At 44.0% G+C, this 15,954-nt stretch overlaps 1 protein-coding gene across 2 annotated transcripts in view; it reads right to left on the bottom strand.

Annotated features, from left to right (window-relative positions):
* The window catches only part of LOC147425383 (uncharacterized), a 50,077-nt gene extending 34,997 nt beyond the window's left edge, over nt 1–15,080 (bottom strand). The window contains exons 1-5 of one of the 2 annotated variants that reach the window (XM_086500395.1): nt 14,905–15,080; nt 14,431–14,812; nt 13,254–14,117; nt 13,098–13,176; nt 11,496–13,009 (exon numbers count right to left, since the gene is read on the bottom strand). In XM_086500395.1, coding sequence (XP_086356521.1) covers nt 11,641–13,009; nt 13,098–13,176; nt 13,254–14,117; nt 14,431–14,812; nt 14,905–14,982 — 2,772 coding nt within the window. In that variant the 5' untranslated portion in view covers nt 14,983–15,080 and the 3' untranslated portion in view covers nt 11,496–11,640. Of the gene's footprint in view, nt 1–11,495; nt 14,230–14,430; nt 14,813–14,904 lie in introns of those variants that run through there. The other variant, XM_086500394.1, reaches the window with a different exon arrangement.
* Nucleotides 15,081–15,954: the final 874 nt, after the last annotated feature.

Genomic DNA, 15,954 nt, shown 5'->3' on the forward strand with positions numbered 1-15,954 from the left:
GCTACTCCAAGCTTGTGAGATAGAAGCCTACATCAACACTCTCTTGGCATGTGGATGAAAATCCAACCAAGAGCCAAGCTTCAATGCATGCTCATCTCCTATACCAAGCTAATTACTAAGGTAAGCTATGCTAATATGAGTGATTATGTGAGGAGATGTACATCTTTCTTGTAAGATACTCCTTATTCCTCTCAATCTACTCTCATACCCTGCTAGCTCTCACCATCTTCGAAGGTGTGTGAGGTCTTGGGTCTGAGAACAGGGATAATTCAAGTTGTGTTTGCTAAGTGTTTTGCTTGGTGCATGAAGCTTTCATCTTCATTGCACTAGCTAGTCTTGAAGGAACACAAAGAATTGTATTGTACAATGTCTCTCTTGATGGGAGAAACCATAATACAAAGCCTTTTGGAGGGGGGACCGGCCCCATGCAAATCGGGTCCTCAACTGTTGTCAATAGCTTAATTTCTCTCTCTTTTGAAAGTATTGTTGATGCTATCTAACTAGGTGTTATGCTTTTTGTTGCTCTCTCCACCCAAGCACTCTTGTAATTCTCATTAGGAATCTATTCTAATGAAATGCCCACTATGTTCATGCTAATTTCCGCTACACATAAGTTATTAGGCCATTAAATGTTACACTATGACTAAGAGCCTTGCGGAGTGGACTTTCAGAAAGCTTACGAGCTTCTGTCACCATCAAAGAAGACGGAACCACCCAGATATCAAACACCCAAGGGAACAAGGTCGAGGTTGTAATTACAAAATAAATAGTGGCAAAGGCACTGAGATTTCCCACTGAAGGAATGACCATGCAAGCAAGAGACAGGAAAACCACGGGCACATTTACCAAGGAGACAACCGTGGCTACATTCGCCGATATCATCCACAAACAGGTGGAAGATCCAGCCCGTCTGTACTATCAACACTTCCATAGCAAAAAGGCCACCAAGGTACACGACACCAAATCATACCGTGGCCACCACCCTTACTCAAGTTCTGAAGTCAACAACAAGGCAGCCTGTGGACCACGCGTAGTATGTCTTGACAACATTGAAGGCCACCAAGAAGGAGGGTAAAATCACATACTTGGGTGCACCAGAAGTGTTGACAAGAATAGTCTATCATGCCATTGGCATGGCTGATAACCTAACGCGTGCCCCTGATCAGAATACATGGATCTTGGCTGCACAACCCTCTCCAAGAGCTACAAGATCAGGTAAAAGATCTTTTAAATCAGGTGATGAATCAGATGACAACACATCAGAGCAACACATCAGCGAAAGCTCTGACAACAAAGAAAAGAGAGCTAGAAGGAAAGAGATGAAGAGGAAAGCTGTGGCTGCCCACCAAGAGGAGCCAGCTCAGAAACAAGCACGATTCAAAAGAGAAAAACAGGCTTACCAGCGCAGTCACCAAGCACAAGGAACGGACCTAGAAAAGTGGGTACCCACAGGCTTGAAAGGACCTCGAACAAAGCATCATACAAGAAAAGAGGTTGAGGATCCAAAAGATTATTTAGAAAGAATGTACCAAGAGTCCAAAGCCTTAAAGCTGAAAGAGGCCAAAGAAGCGGCAAAGAAAGCTGAGGAAGCGGGTACCCAAGAGCAAAGCCAGGCATCTCCCCGACCCACCTCACCGCCGTCGGAACAACAGGACCATCCCATGCCTAGTCCACCACCATCACCGCCAGGCCAAGATTGCGGCCCCACTTACAGAAATCACAAAAGGCCACAAACCTTTCCAATGGAAAACCAGAGAAGAAGAAGCTTTTGAGAACCTGAAGATTGCCATGTGCAGTACACCTGTCCTCCGACTGCCCGACTTCACAAAATCCTTTGAAGTCCACACAGATGCATCAGATGGTGCCATTGGCGGCGTCCTCATGCAGGAACAGCAACCCATCGCCTATGAATCTCACAAGTTCACCGATGTAGAGACAAGATGGACTACACATGAGAAGGAAATGCTCGCTGTCGTCCACTGCCTCCGAAAGTGGCGACACTATGTCCAAGACAAGCACACAAAGGTCTACACAGACAACATCTCACTCAAGTACTTCCAGACCCAACCGAAACTCACCCCCAAGCAAGCCAGGTGGCAAGATACACTGGCCGAATATGACATCGAGATCATCCATAAACCGGGCCCCACAAATGTCATGCCCGATGCACTCAGCAGAATGCCTACTCTCAATGCTATCTCATCAGCAACCAGCACGCTACGCCAGCACATCCTCGACGCTCAGAAAGCTGATCCGGCTGTTCTCCGCATGCTCCACGACCACGTTTCTGGTAAAGCAGCAGTGGGTCTCTTTGAAGTCAGAGACAACCTATTCTATGCGCATGGAAAAATCTACATTCCCAATGACCCAGAGCTCAAGAAAGATCTCATGTGGGAGGCTCATGACTGCAAAGTAGCTGGACATGGGGGCCAGAAAAGATCTTATGACAAACTCCACCAACATTACATGTGGCCCAAAATGAAGGACGACGTAATCGACTACGTGCGTACCTGCCCAACCTGTCAACTGGTCAAAGCTCAACGAGTAAAGCCTGCTGGCCTCCTCCATCCCATGCCAACACCCTCCCGGCCTTGGGACATGGTAAGTATGGACTTCATCGTCGACCTCCCACCCTCCCACGGCCACACTACCATCATGGTGGTCGTCGACTACTTCACCAAGCAGGCTCACTTCATCCCGGCAAAGCCTCCTGTCACAGCATACCAAGTAGCCAAACACTTCTTCGCCAAAGTCTTCAAATACCACGGCCTCCCCTTAGCCATAGTTTCTGATCGCGACACCCGCTTCCTCAGCGACCTCTGGCGCGAGCTGTTCAAGCTGCTAGGAACCCAGCTCCGCTTCTCCTCCGCCTACCACCCAGAAACCGATGGCCAAACAGAACGAGTCAACCAAGGCATTGAAGACTACATCCGCAGCTATGTCAAAGCAGATCAGAAAGACTGGTCCGAATACATGGATGTCCTGGAATTCCACTACAACAACTCCATCCACAGCAGCACGGGCTACACCCCCTTCGAGCTCTCCACAGGTAAAGAAGTAATCACACCCCTGGCACTGGCAACCGGCGACGTGCATGCCCAGGATCTGGAATGTGAAGAATTTCTGCAACAATGGCACACCCGCATGCAAAAGGCCAAGCAAAGTCTCGAGCAAAGCAAGGTACGCATTGCCAAATACGCCAACCAAAAGCGCCGACCTGCCGAACTCCTCCAAGAAGGTGACTTAGTCCTCGTCAGCTCACAGAATATCACCCTCCCTCCAGGCCTCTCCCCCAAATTCAACCACCGCTACTATGGGCCATACAAAGTGCTGAAGTCATACAACGACATCACCTACAAGCTGGACCTCCCATCACACATCAACATCCACAACGCCTTCCATGTAAGTCTACTCAAAAGGTTCGTGCCGGATCACACCTATGGAAGAAGCCTCCCCGAATATGTAAAGGATGGCCCGCCAAATGAGCCGGAGGCCATCCTAAAGTCGCGCTTCGGGCGCCGGGGACAACTGTTCTATGTCAAATGGCGAAATCGCCCGATGACGGAATGCACTTGGGTACCTGAAGAAATCATGCTCCGACTTGGGAGACCCCTTGTGCTGCGCTTCTACAACATGCCAACTGAAGAGGAGGACAACCCACTAATGACAACCCACTAATTTTGAATTCACCCACCAAACAGAAGCCACACAACAGGCTAATCACACCAAAGAACAGGAGGAAAAGGAAGTTGAGCCAGAACCGGAGTAGGTAGAAGCAGAAACTCAAAAAATGACACAAGAAACTGATAAGGAGGTAGATACAGAGAAAGAGCATACCACTACACATGAGAAGAGCCCGAGTCAGGGAAGGCAGACAGTTCAACACCTGAAGAGACAGTAAGGGTTGAGCCCACACCAATTTCCACTCAGCTTGAAACTGCCGAGGCATTAAAGCCTCAAGATGGCCAAAGAAAAGAACAATCATCTACCTCTACAGTGCCACCAGCACTTACAACACAGCAAGAAGCAACATAGGAGGCTGCAGGCACATCCCAACTAGCAAGAAATGAGGAGTGGCAGTCCAATGACGAAGTAATTTTACAAGTAAACGAGTATGCAAGGCAGACTGCAATGTAGAACAACTAGTGAAGAGCTCCCTCACTTTTTCAAGGAGTACCTGATGATTTGTGGCCTAGCAGGGAAGATTTGCAAATGGGTTCAAAAGACCTAGAAAATAGGATTCTTCAAGATTGATCTCTTCTTGTGAGGGAAGGTGTTCAATTGCCAAGTACTACTCATCACAACACAAATTGTGAGATTTTGTTACTTCAAACATGCTTAAAAGGCCAGATCTTCAAGAACACCTTGGAAACAACTAAAGTCATGGAGATAATCCAAGAAAGCAGAAGGCGTTCATTGCCATTGGGGAAAGAATGAACTCTACTGAGTGGAATAGAGGCATGGCTGTTGCAATGATTGATTTGCATGGGTAAAGGTATGGGATTATCCATTGTTGTGGGGTGGCTCCTCTATCAGCCAATGTATCTATGTTTCTTTGAAGATGTCATGGCTCCGGAAGCCTCGGGGGATTCACTATGTGTAAAACTACCATATCATGTGCATTCAAGGCATGTTTGTAAAACCCCTTATCTGTGAATTTTTTTAAGAATATAATGTACCCTTTTCTTTCAAAATCTGCAAGTTTTTTTCAAATTTGAAAGAATAGTATCCTTCTGTATATATGGTTGTAAGTTTCAAGAATTTTAAATATCCTTCTGTTGAACTCACATGATAGGTTACATTTTTCTTAGGTGACCTCCCTGAGGCAGAAGTATGGCCGGAATTTGTAATTTTTTGGTTATGCTAATATAATCCACTCACCATTGTGAGTTTTAACAAAAAAAATTCGATTAGATGAAGAACAAGTTTGAGAAGAAGAGCTCAGAAAGTTCGTTGATTTCTTGTTCCCATTCCCTTAGAGTTCTTTTTCCTTGTCTTTAGAGGAATCAAGAGAGAAAGAGTTACCATTACTATTTACTATCTTTTTTTTTTAGTACAATGGTGAGTAATCTTTATTGACAACAACAAAAATTTACATATTCTTGTCGTGCTCGTGCCAAGCCACTGATACATCAACTAACAGGGGAGCCACCCTGTGAACAAGGTAGGGTCCTCATTTAAGAGAGTCAATTAAAACGGTTTCAATCAACCATTTCCATTCATTAGAGTTCTTACTTTTTCCATAGGCTAGGATCGATTCTCTGCTTTCCTGTGAGAACCTGGTTGTTTCCACGGTTATGTCGAATAAACAATCGTTTCTAGCCTTCTAGACCTGATTGAAGTAGCAGAATCTAACAATTTGTTTAAAATAAGCAGATCCTGGATTTTAATAACCTCCCTCCCAAGAATAGATTGTTCTTATAAAAGCCTATCTTCTAGGTCCTTTGCAAGGCCACTGATCGCAAGGCATTCCTTGAAGAGGTGGGAGAGGTCTTCACTAGCCATTCTGCATTGAGAGCATGTATCCGTGCCAATTACCCTAGCTAGATCCTTTACCCTAGTCCACAAGGCTTCCCACAGTACCTTCCAGAGAAAGACCTTCATATTGAGTGGCCAATGTGGGCACCAGATGCTCTTAGTGACCTCCTCCCATCTTGCCTCTTGCCACCAAGACCCACCGTTTGTTCAATGGAGAGAACCAATCCATTGAAGCCATAAGTATTTGGTATATTTCTTCTTTTTGAGGCTTAGGGAAGTGTCTATCCTTAGGCCATCTCTATGCTTTCTACTCAATCTCAGACACACAACTAAGTAGACACCAACGGTCCATATGTTTTAGGGCTTTGCTAATCCAAAGCCTTTCAGTCCCATCCAAGTTGTACTAGAGAACCATTTGGTATGTTCTTTTCCACAATTTACTGCTATAATCCCATAGCTTCTCCAAAATTTGGATGCCTTTGTTATTGATCTTTCTAGCGGTTTCCCTCCAAAATGTGTTCAGAGAGATGTTTCTCACCTTAGTCAGCCACAGGGACCAGTGAGATATTGAGTTGTGAAAATAGCTTGTAAGTCCTCCCACCCCTGAGTTTGCAAGCCTACCGAGAGGCAAACAGTTTTTTGTGTACCTCGAGCCCTTTCCACTGACCACCTTGCGAGTACAACTTGGCATTGTCCATCATGGCATTGGCCATATTCACCCAAGATTGTTATTACTACACAAGTGCAGCCACAAACTTAGCGCACTTGGCCTCCGTGTGGACACAAGGGTTAAGAATCCCAAGATCACTTTGCATGATCGGTCTCACAATTGTTTCCTAGCTAGCCCATTGCCGGGTTGTTGAGTCTTTGGTGTTGTTATTCCATAGGAATCTTTTTACCGGTTTAAGAAACTCTTTCCAATTGCATTTGTTAGGCTTCAGTAGGGGACCATTGAAAGCTATATATGGGAGCATGACGAGTTGATCACTTTCACTTTACTCTAGAAGGGAAGAAGCACATTTTTTCATCTGCACATCTTGCTTCTTATCTTCTCCATAACTGAAGTGAATTTTTTCTTGTGATTAACATCCACCCCCAGCGGGGCACCAAGGTGTGGAAATATCTTCCCTCTTGACACTATCTCCCCAGACCACATTGCTGGCTCGAATGAGTCACTCTCTGAGAGAGATGAATCTTGATTTTTTGATGCTACACTTTGAACCTGATACTATGGCATACATTTGTACAATCTCCAAAGCCTTTCTAATCTTTGATGGCAAGCTTTGAGGAAGAGCAACAAGTCCTCCGCAAAAAAGTTTAGCTATCATTTGGTTGATGCTAGGGAGAGATAACCTTGAATCTCCCCTTTTGCAGCACTATCCTCGAGAAAAGTCACCAAAGGATGAGATCCAATGGAAAATAAAAGAGGGGCAAGAGGGCACCCTTGTTTGATGGATCTCTTGACCTCAAATGCTCCCACAATTCTCTCATTGAATAGGAGCTCTGATTAGCTATTAGCACCAAAGGTGCTTACCATCCTGCACATTCGAGGCCCAAAGCCTAGAGATTTCATGAAATCTTCAATAAATGACCATCTAATATTTTCATAGGCTTTGTCTAAATCCAACTGGAGCAAGATACACTCTTGCTTAGTGAAAGCATCATACTCTATGCTCACCATTGCAACCAAAATGCTATCATATATTGACCTTACCTTGATAAATCCGTGCTAAAGTGGGGTGATAACTTTGTCTAGAAGGGGAGCAAGTCTGAGGGAAACCGTTTTGGAAACAATTTTGTAGGCTACTAACATCATGGTGATGAGCCTCCAAAGCTTCAGCTGGGAGCAACACACTTGTTTTGGGATCACTTTGATGATGCCCCTTTTAATACTTGAGTCCAAGAAGCCATTGATCACTGCTTGGTTGGCCATTATCGTGATAGGGGACTTCATCTCCTCCCAAATTTATTTCAAAATTTCAGCCGTCATGCCGTTCCACCCAGGGGATCTCTCTTTGCCTAGGGCTTGAAGTGCAAAAGAGCATTCCTCCTCGGTGAACTCCTTCTCCAGGAAGTTGGAGTCCAAAGTCAAAATCATTTTTTGGACACTTCCAAGAAGAATAACTCTGGCTTCATCCACTTCAGGGGAACGGGCCTCAGGATGCCCTATGATCTGTTGTAGGTGATCCAACATCAAATGAGCCATTTTGTCCAGGTTCTGAATCTCATTATCGTCTCCATCGGTGAGCGAGTGGACTATACCCTGAGTTCTCTTAACTTTGAGGGCTCTAAAAAAGTGAGTTTGATTAGCCTCCTACAACTAGAGGAAGGTTTCTCTAGGCAATATTCTGGCCTTCCTCACCTCCTCCAGCTGGTAGTTGGTCAAGTCTCCCTTGGCTTCTAGCCACCTTCTATGGTCCGCTTCTGAGGTAGACCCTTCTTGTTTTTTAGAATTTAGTAGCTTAACTTCGTCCCCAAGTTGCTTCAGGCGCCCCTCGTATGGTACCTAAGTGTGCGCATGTATTCTCCAATGCCTATGGAGCATCTATACATGGATATGCATATGTAAATGTAGGCATTAGGTTGTCTACTTTTAGCCTTTGGTGGCTTCTACATAGGTACACGGTGATGGACATAGGATGATCTTTCTTATGCTCGCTCTCGCTTAAAGGCACATTGGCTTTAAGTGAGAGCTTGTTGAAGTAGAAGGATAGGTGGACATGACTCGCCCACTGTGGACACACACACACACACACACACACACACACACACACATGTATCACATATACACACATAGTGTAGTCTAAAGAATAAGACTTGGGGATCTCACCATTAGAGCTCCAGCTACACAGTGTGTCCCTCTCTCTCTCTCTCTCTCTCTCTCTCTCTCTCTCTCTCTCTCTCTCTCTCTCTCTCTCTCTCTCTCTCTCTCTCTCTCTCTCTCTCTCTTCCTCTACTATGAACGTTTTATATCTTTATATCATGTGGAGATTTTGAGATGAGTAGGACTCATAAATCTTACAACCATGAGGATTTTTTTCATTTCTATCTAGTTAGATGTTTAGTTAGGATGATAAATCTCATATTTGTACCTTTTATGATGAGATGCCATCATTAAGTGTCCTCTCGATTGGTCACATGGGGCACCGTGGCTTTTAAGAGACACTAATAAACATTTCTTCCTTTCTTTTTCGTTCAAGGAGAGTCTCCCCCTTTTGATCATGCTAGGAATGATGTAGCCTATTGGGTAGTTTCAAAAACTAATAGAAGGTTTTTGGCTTTCTAAAAGAAGCCTTAGTGTTCGAAGCCTCTCATTACGATGCTCAAAGCCAGTGCTGTGCGGGGAGAGATTCAAGGTCTGGCATTATCGGGCAACAACCAGCTACAGGCCAAAATGTTCACAGATGATTTGCTCCTATTCTTGAAGGCGTGCCCTCAAGTTGTCAGGAGAGCTTTGAAGATTGTGCAAACATTTGCCTTGGCCTCGGGATCCAAGTGCAATATAGAGAAGTCAAGGCTTATCTCCCTGTCAGAGAATGACTCTTTTGACCCTGCAGTCTGGACAAGAGAGACTATCTCAAAAGGGAGTGTATTCAAACACCTGGGTGCCCCCATAGGGGTGGACGTAACCCACAGTCAAATATTTCAATGGGTCCTTGAAAAAATAAGCTTGAAAATGAGAAGATGGGAGTTTGTTCTCCCCCCCTTCCAAATCCGGATTAGAGTGATTAATGCTTTCATGATCCCGTATATTGCTTTCCTCAGCCCCCTGCTCAAGATGGCTATGTGTAATTGAAAAGAATTCTTAAAACCAGTGAAAAGGTTTCTTTGGAAGAACAACATGAAAACCTCTCGGCCATGACAGTGGGCTAGATGGGAGGTAGTTGCTCGCCCGGTAGACCAAGGAGGGCTCGGAATTCTTAACCCTGTATCCCATGCTGAGGCCCTTTGTGCCAAATGATGGTATCATTAGCTAAACAAGACCAAGCTTGGGCTATCATGAGCAAGGAAATGCTTAATGCAGTAAAATTCGGACCGAAAGGGGGAAGTGGAAGGGGGTTGTGATGCACGACAAACTTCTCGCCCCGAAGTGGTCTTATCTTAGATCTGGTGGACTCTCAGGGGAGTTGATGAGGAACTGCAAAAGTGCAGGTGAGGTTTTGAAATGGGGGGAAGCAACTAGATACTTTAAGAACTCCATTTTGCAATGGTCCCCTTGGCTCTCTAAAATATTGGGGCCGCCACAAAGCCCCTATTAGATAGAAATGGCCAGGAATGTGAATAATAAGAGGCTCGTTCGACTTGATAAATTATGAGATGGCAATAGGAAGTGCTAGAAAACTGTTGACTCTTTAGCCACCCAATTTCTGTTGAATGGCTTGGAGATCTTACTAGTCTTCAGGGTGATGATCATGAAAGAGCTTGATAAGGTGGTGATGCCAATTTGTGAATCCAACTTTGAATGGGGCGCTTGGAGATAGCCCGGTAGTAGCCTCTTTTGGAAACCACATTCTAAAGGAATTTACTAGGCATTAATGCACGAGGCTAATTGGTGTAGCCCCCTCAACAAATTATGGAAGAGACACTGGATGGAGAAACAATGGGAGGGAGTTATGGAGAATATCTGGAAGCCAAGGTGGCCTCAGTATATGAAGATAGTTCTGTGGAAAGTGATGTGGGGTGCTCTACCGATGGGCATGAAGATACAAGAAAGAGGAATCGGGTCCAATCGTTGCTCGGGGTACAGAATAGCTAGAGAAGACCTAGCCCACCTTTTCATGGGATGCCAGGCAAGCAGTGGCTTGGCTGGGAAAATATGCAAGTGGATTCAAAGGACATGGAAAATTAAGTTCTTCAAGAATGATCTGTTCTTTGGTAGTAACAGGTTGGGAAGTCCGGCTCTTCTTTAATCAGATACTACTTCTTTCACCATATTTGGCAAGCAAGGAACCGCCACGTGTTTGAGGGGGATCTGGTTGTGGCAAGCTTTTGTGAAATCATACAAGAGAGCAGAGTGACGATCCACATGATCGGAGGCAAACAAGCCTCAGAGGACTGGTTTAGAACAATACATGGCATCTTGTAATAAGTAAAGCCTAGGAGTAGTTGTGGTCTCTCTGTCAAGCAGAAAACTTGTAATCCTATGACCCTTAAGGCTCGGTCTGAGCTCGAGGTTGGTGTATATTTCTGATGTTCTTAATACTATCCACTCACAATTGTGAGTTTTGCAAAAAAAAAAAAAAAGAAGAAGACTTAGTGTTGTGTTGGGTTAGGCAGACTTCCAATTGTTTTCAGTGCCATGATGGAGACTTACCTTAAAAGTTATTTCCATTTAAAAGATTAAATGAATCTTCCTTCTTTAGCTTTCATTTCACATCCTTACACGGCTTGACTTCACTTGCATTCTATTCTTTTAGAATGCTAAAGTGAAGCTTGACCTTGCATAATTCTAGTAAATTCTATTCATATACATACATACATATATTTATTTAGTTTACACACACACACACACACACACACACACACACACACACACATATATATATATATATATATATATATATATATATATATATATATATATATATATATATATATATATACTAACTAAATGAGAAAACCATGGTAAAGGGAAGAAAAAATGGTGAAATATGTGAGAACTTAGTTCAAAAATCTTGCAAATTTAAAAATTCGACTATTATTTCCGGTTTGCTTCTTTGCAAGGAGGAAACTCAGTCCCTTAATAAAAGAGATATTCCTGAACAATGCTTTACCTTATAGAATTCTAGTTAAACTCAACCTAATGATTTTATCATTTTCTTGTTAGTTTAGAAAGCCACGGTGACCCTTTCACTTGTTTTTCTATGCAAAAAAAGTAAAACAAAAAAATTATAGATAGATGTAAAAGGAACTTAATAAAGCCTAAGAATTATCTAATTTAATGTGCCATCTAAAGCGTGTATGCTCAAACATTTTATACTAGCAACACAATGTGTATTCATGATGCAGAAGCAGTCAGTCATAATGCAACCAAATTCCAACAAAACGCACCCAGTGCCATAAGAATAAGAATTATCTATTTTAATGTGCCATCCAAGGCATGTTTGCTCAAACATTTTATACTAGTAATACAATGTGTATTTATGATGCAGAAGCAGTCGGCTATAATGCAACCGAATTCCAACAAAACATACCTGGTGCCATGTAGCCAATGGACCCTTTGAAGTTGGATGTTAATGAGACACCTCTTGTGTTACACTTTGCAATCTTTGCGAGCCCAAAGTCTGTTAGATGTGCCTCAAGCTCGGAGTCCAAAAGTATGTTGCTTGGCTTTATATCTCCATGGATGATGGGCATGCTGTCATGCTCATGATGCAAGTACACCAAGGCATTGGCAAGACCTTGAGCTATTTTGATTACTATTTCCAAGCTCAACCTTCTACTTTCTTCCTGTTTGATAACTTGACAAAGATATTGCTCCAAACTCCCATTTGGCATAAATTCCAAAACCAAGGCATGCACTTCAAGACTGAGGACGCATCCCAATACTTTCACTAGGTTCCTATGTCGTAGCTTACTCAAGATTTCCATCTCTTGCACCATGGCTTCACGTGAGCATGTGATTTCATTCTTGAACTTTTTGATGGCAACCACGTCACCGTTTGATAGTACTCCCTTGTACACTACACCATGGGCACCCTCCCCTAACAAGTTCTTTGCAGAGTATCCTTCTGTTGATTCCCAAAGTCCTTCACTTGAGAAGCGTTGTATCTTTGCCAAGGCGCTGTTGCATTGTTGAATGGCTGCATTAGCCGAGGCTCTCTTTGAACGCCTGTAATGACAAATTAGTGCCACCAGAATGGGAGTAAATACTGTTAGTGATGAGGCCAAGGCAATAAGAATCTTTACTTTCCATCCTAAACGACCTTGATGGGGTGGCTTGCAAGGCTGATGTATGATTTGGCCACACAATCCAGGATTTCCTTGAAAGGATGTTGCATCTAGGTGCTCAAACACACCAAAACGGGGAATGGGACCCTTGAATCTGTTGAATGAGACGTTGAGAAAGCTTAGGTGCTGCAAGTGTTCTAGAGTTGATGGCAACAAGCCTGTGAGCTCATTGTTTGAAAGATCCAATGATCTCAGGTCAGAATTATTGTTAAATTGTGGGGGAAACTCTCCGACAAGCTTATTGCCTGACACATTGAGATATTCAAGGGCCATACAATTGCCAAGATTCTCTGGTATGGTGCCCGCAAGATGGTTCTGGGACAGATTGATTGTCTCCACCATCAGCAATTGTCCCAACCAAGCCGGTAAAATCCCCGAAAGGTTGTTGTGAGACAAGTCTAGAGACAACACATTTTGCAACACATTGCCGAAGCTGTCCGGAAGTGGGCCATTGAGCTGGTTAAAAGAAAAATCTATTGCTTGCAAGTTGCTTAAAGCTCCCAGTTCATCTGGAATTGTGCCTTGCAGTAAATTGCTTTGCAGATGTAATTTCCCTAAGCTTACAAGCCTTCCCATTTCGCTGGAAAGGCCGCCTACTATCTGATTGTGTGACAAGTCAAGATTATACAAAAAACTACAGTTAGATATGGACTCCCATGGAATACTACCTGAGAAGTGATTGCCACCAAGATCTAGCTGCTGTAGTTGTTGCAATTGGGCAAACACTGATGGAATTGAGCCACCAATCTGATTGAGACCAATAGATAACTCAATAAGACTGGTAGCATTGATTAGCTCGCTCTGAAGCAGCATAAATTTGAAACCTGAAAGGTAGTTTTCGGTCAGGCGAAGTGCTCGGAGATGCTTAAAGTTCAATATCTTCATCGGAACTGAGCCGCTCAACTGGTTGTTGGAGAGGTCAAGTGTAACAAGCTCTGTGCAGTTGTCAAGGCTTGCTGGGATAGTTCCCTTGAGGTTGTTCTCCCAAATTCTCAAAATTTGAAGATGACCCAGCTGGCCAAGTTCTGCAGGGATGGAACCTGAAAGCTCATTGTGTTGAAGTTCAAGAAGAACAAGGCGAGTGCAATTGCCCAAGCTATTAGGAATGGTGCCTATCAAATGATTGTGGTCCAGAAATAGGTTTTCAACCTGGATTAGAAAGCCAAGCTCAGTAGGAATATGACCTGAGAGCTGGTTTGAGCGAAGATATAGACCTAAGATCTGAGTGCAGTTGCCCAAGCTGCGAGGGATGGCACCTTTGAGATTGTTTTGGTCCAACCACAGACCTCGTAGACTGGTTAAATTTCCCAGCTCTTCTGGGATTGCACCTGCTAGCTGGTTGCCTTGTAGGTCTAACTCACGGAGATTCTTACACTTGCCTAAGCTGTGAGGGATGGCTCCCACGAGCCTGTTTTCACGGAGCAATAGGTACTTAAGCTGCCCCAAAAGCCCAAGCGCACTGGGGATGGGGCCTGAGAGCTTGTTTGAGTGAAGGTGGAGTTCAGCGAGGCTAGTGCAATAGCCCAAGCTGCGAGGGATGGTGCCCGTGAGGTTGTTTTTAGCTACCCATAGGCCTTTCAGACTGGTTAAAGCTCCCAGCTCTGTTGGGATTCCCCCTGTTAGCTGGTTTGCACGGAGGTCTAGCTGGATGAGATTCTTGCACATGCCCAAGCTAGATGGGATAGCTCCTACCAGCCCATTTTCTTGGAGCAATAGGCTCTCCAGCCGTTGTAAATTAAGCCCGAGCTCGCTGGGGATGGGGCATCAAGCTGGGGGGGAAGGTACCTGTAACATGATTTCCCCACAAATACAATCTTTGTAGTTGAGGGCTGATCTTAAGGGTGGTGATGGAACCAGTTAAGCCATTTTGACATAAACTTAGTTTGCGAAGGGAGGTGCAGTTTGTGAATAAGGAAGGAGGAATGTGACCACTCAGGTTGTTAGCGCAGAGTCTAAGAACTTGAAGGGAGGAGAGAGAGCTGAGAGATGGAGGGATATGACCTGTGAGTCTATTGTGGTTGAGATCCAGGACTCGAAGAGAGGAACAGCGAGAGAGCTCGGTGGGGATGCCTCCAGTGAGAAGGTTCGAGGAGAGATTGAGGTGAGACATGAAAGTGAGGTTCCCTAGCAGTGGTGTGAGAGAACCTGCAAACCCAGAACCTGCCAAGTTTATGCCAGCAACATGGGATTGTCCAGAGACATAAGCGCAAGTGACTCCTGCCCATGATTTGCAACTGTTATTCCAATTACTTGAGGTCCAAGCGCGAAGAAGAGGCGCTTCAGATGCAGCGGAATTCGTGAGGCGAGCCTTCAACTCCAAAAGAGCAGACAATTCAGAGAAAGAAATTGCAGGTGTGGACATACTACATGTGCTGCTGACAAACTGCAAGAAGCAAATGCAACAAGCAGAGGTTAAGAGTTGCTCATGATTGGTTAATGTAAGTAGCATTCACTGTTGATTGTAGATGATGATACCAGTAAGCCAAGGAGTGAAAGGATGACTTCTGCTGCTGCTGGCCATGGTGGAGCTGCCATAGACATCTGCGTTGCCATGATGATCTATTGCAATCAATACAAACCTGTGACATGCAGTTTTTGATGAGTATTTACTAGCGGAGCCCTTCAATTATTTATACCACCTTGACATGCAACTTGCCCTGTACAGGGCAAAAAAGATTTAAACTTTTCTTAGAGGAAATTTTGAAATATTTGTCTAATGTTTACACTAAATTTCTCAAAATCTAGGGAATTTTTCCTTTTCCTCTTGCATTAAACAAGCATGTTCACATTTTAACGAGGCACGTTTGCGATGCATGCATGCGCGTGCGCGCACACACACACCCAAACATCCTCATGGCATGCACTTTCTTCTCTCTTTTCAATCTCATGTTACTAATAAACATGGTGAGTCTTCCCAACCGGATAAGCTTGGTCAAACCACATGGGAAACACCCCTAAGGGTTAGAACATGTCTTCGAGTAGTCAAGCGTTGTTGAACCCACCACCGTTGAACTCATAGCCTATAACTCCTCCAACTGAGCTACCTCCACCTACGCAGGTTGGGTGTGTGTGTTGTAATTTCAAGGCTTTATGTACTTCTCTATAAAAAAAAGGAAATAAACACTCTGCATTTGCATTTCAAAGTAGTCAGTGCAACAATTCATTAGTCAACTCATCTTATATATAATATATTTATATTATATATATATATATATATATATATATATATATATATAAAAGGTTGAAGTACTCATCCACGTCGTAGCATTTCCTTTCCTCGCCCACCTACCCATCTTATGAAGCTAACCGGTCGCCACGAAAGCGCAAGCGACAGGTAGTGCGCCACAGAGCATTAATTTGTCGGAGCACAAGGGACTCAATCTAGGTTAAAATCTATTGTTTTGCGGGTAAAGGCACTTGTTTTGCGGGTGTCACTTCGAGCTCTGTCACCCTTCTCTGCGTGTATAAAGCCAAGATCGTGCATTTTCTTTCCTTCTACAATCAGGCTCCAAGGGTGGGAAGGTA

Source organism: Adiantum capillus-veneris, chromosome 25, assembly GCF_014529385.1.
Source record: "Adiantum capillus-veneris isolate H3 chromosome 25, ASM1452938v2, whole genome shotgun sequence".
Taxonomy (NCBI): Eukaryota; Viridiplantae; Streptophyta; class Polypodiopsida; order Polypodiales; family Pteridaceae; genus Adiantum; species Adiantum capillus-veneris.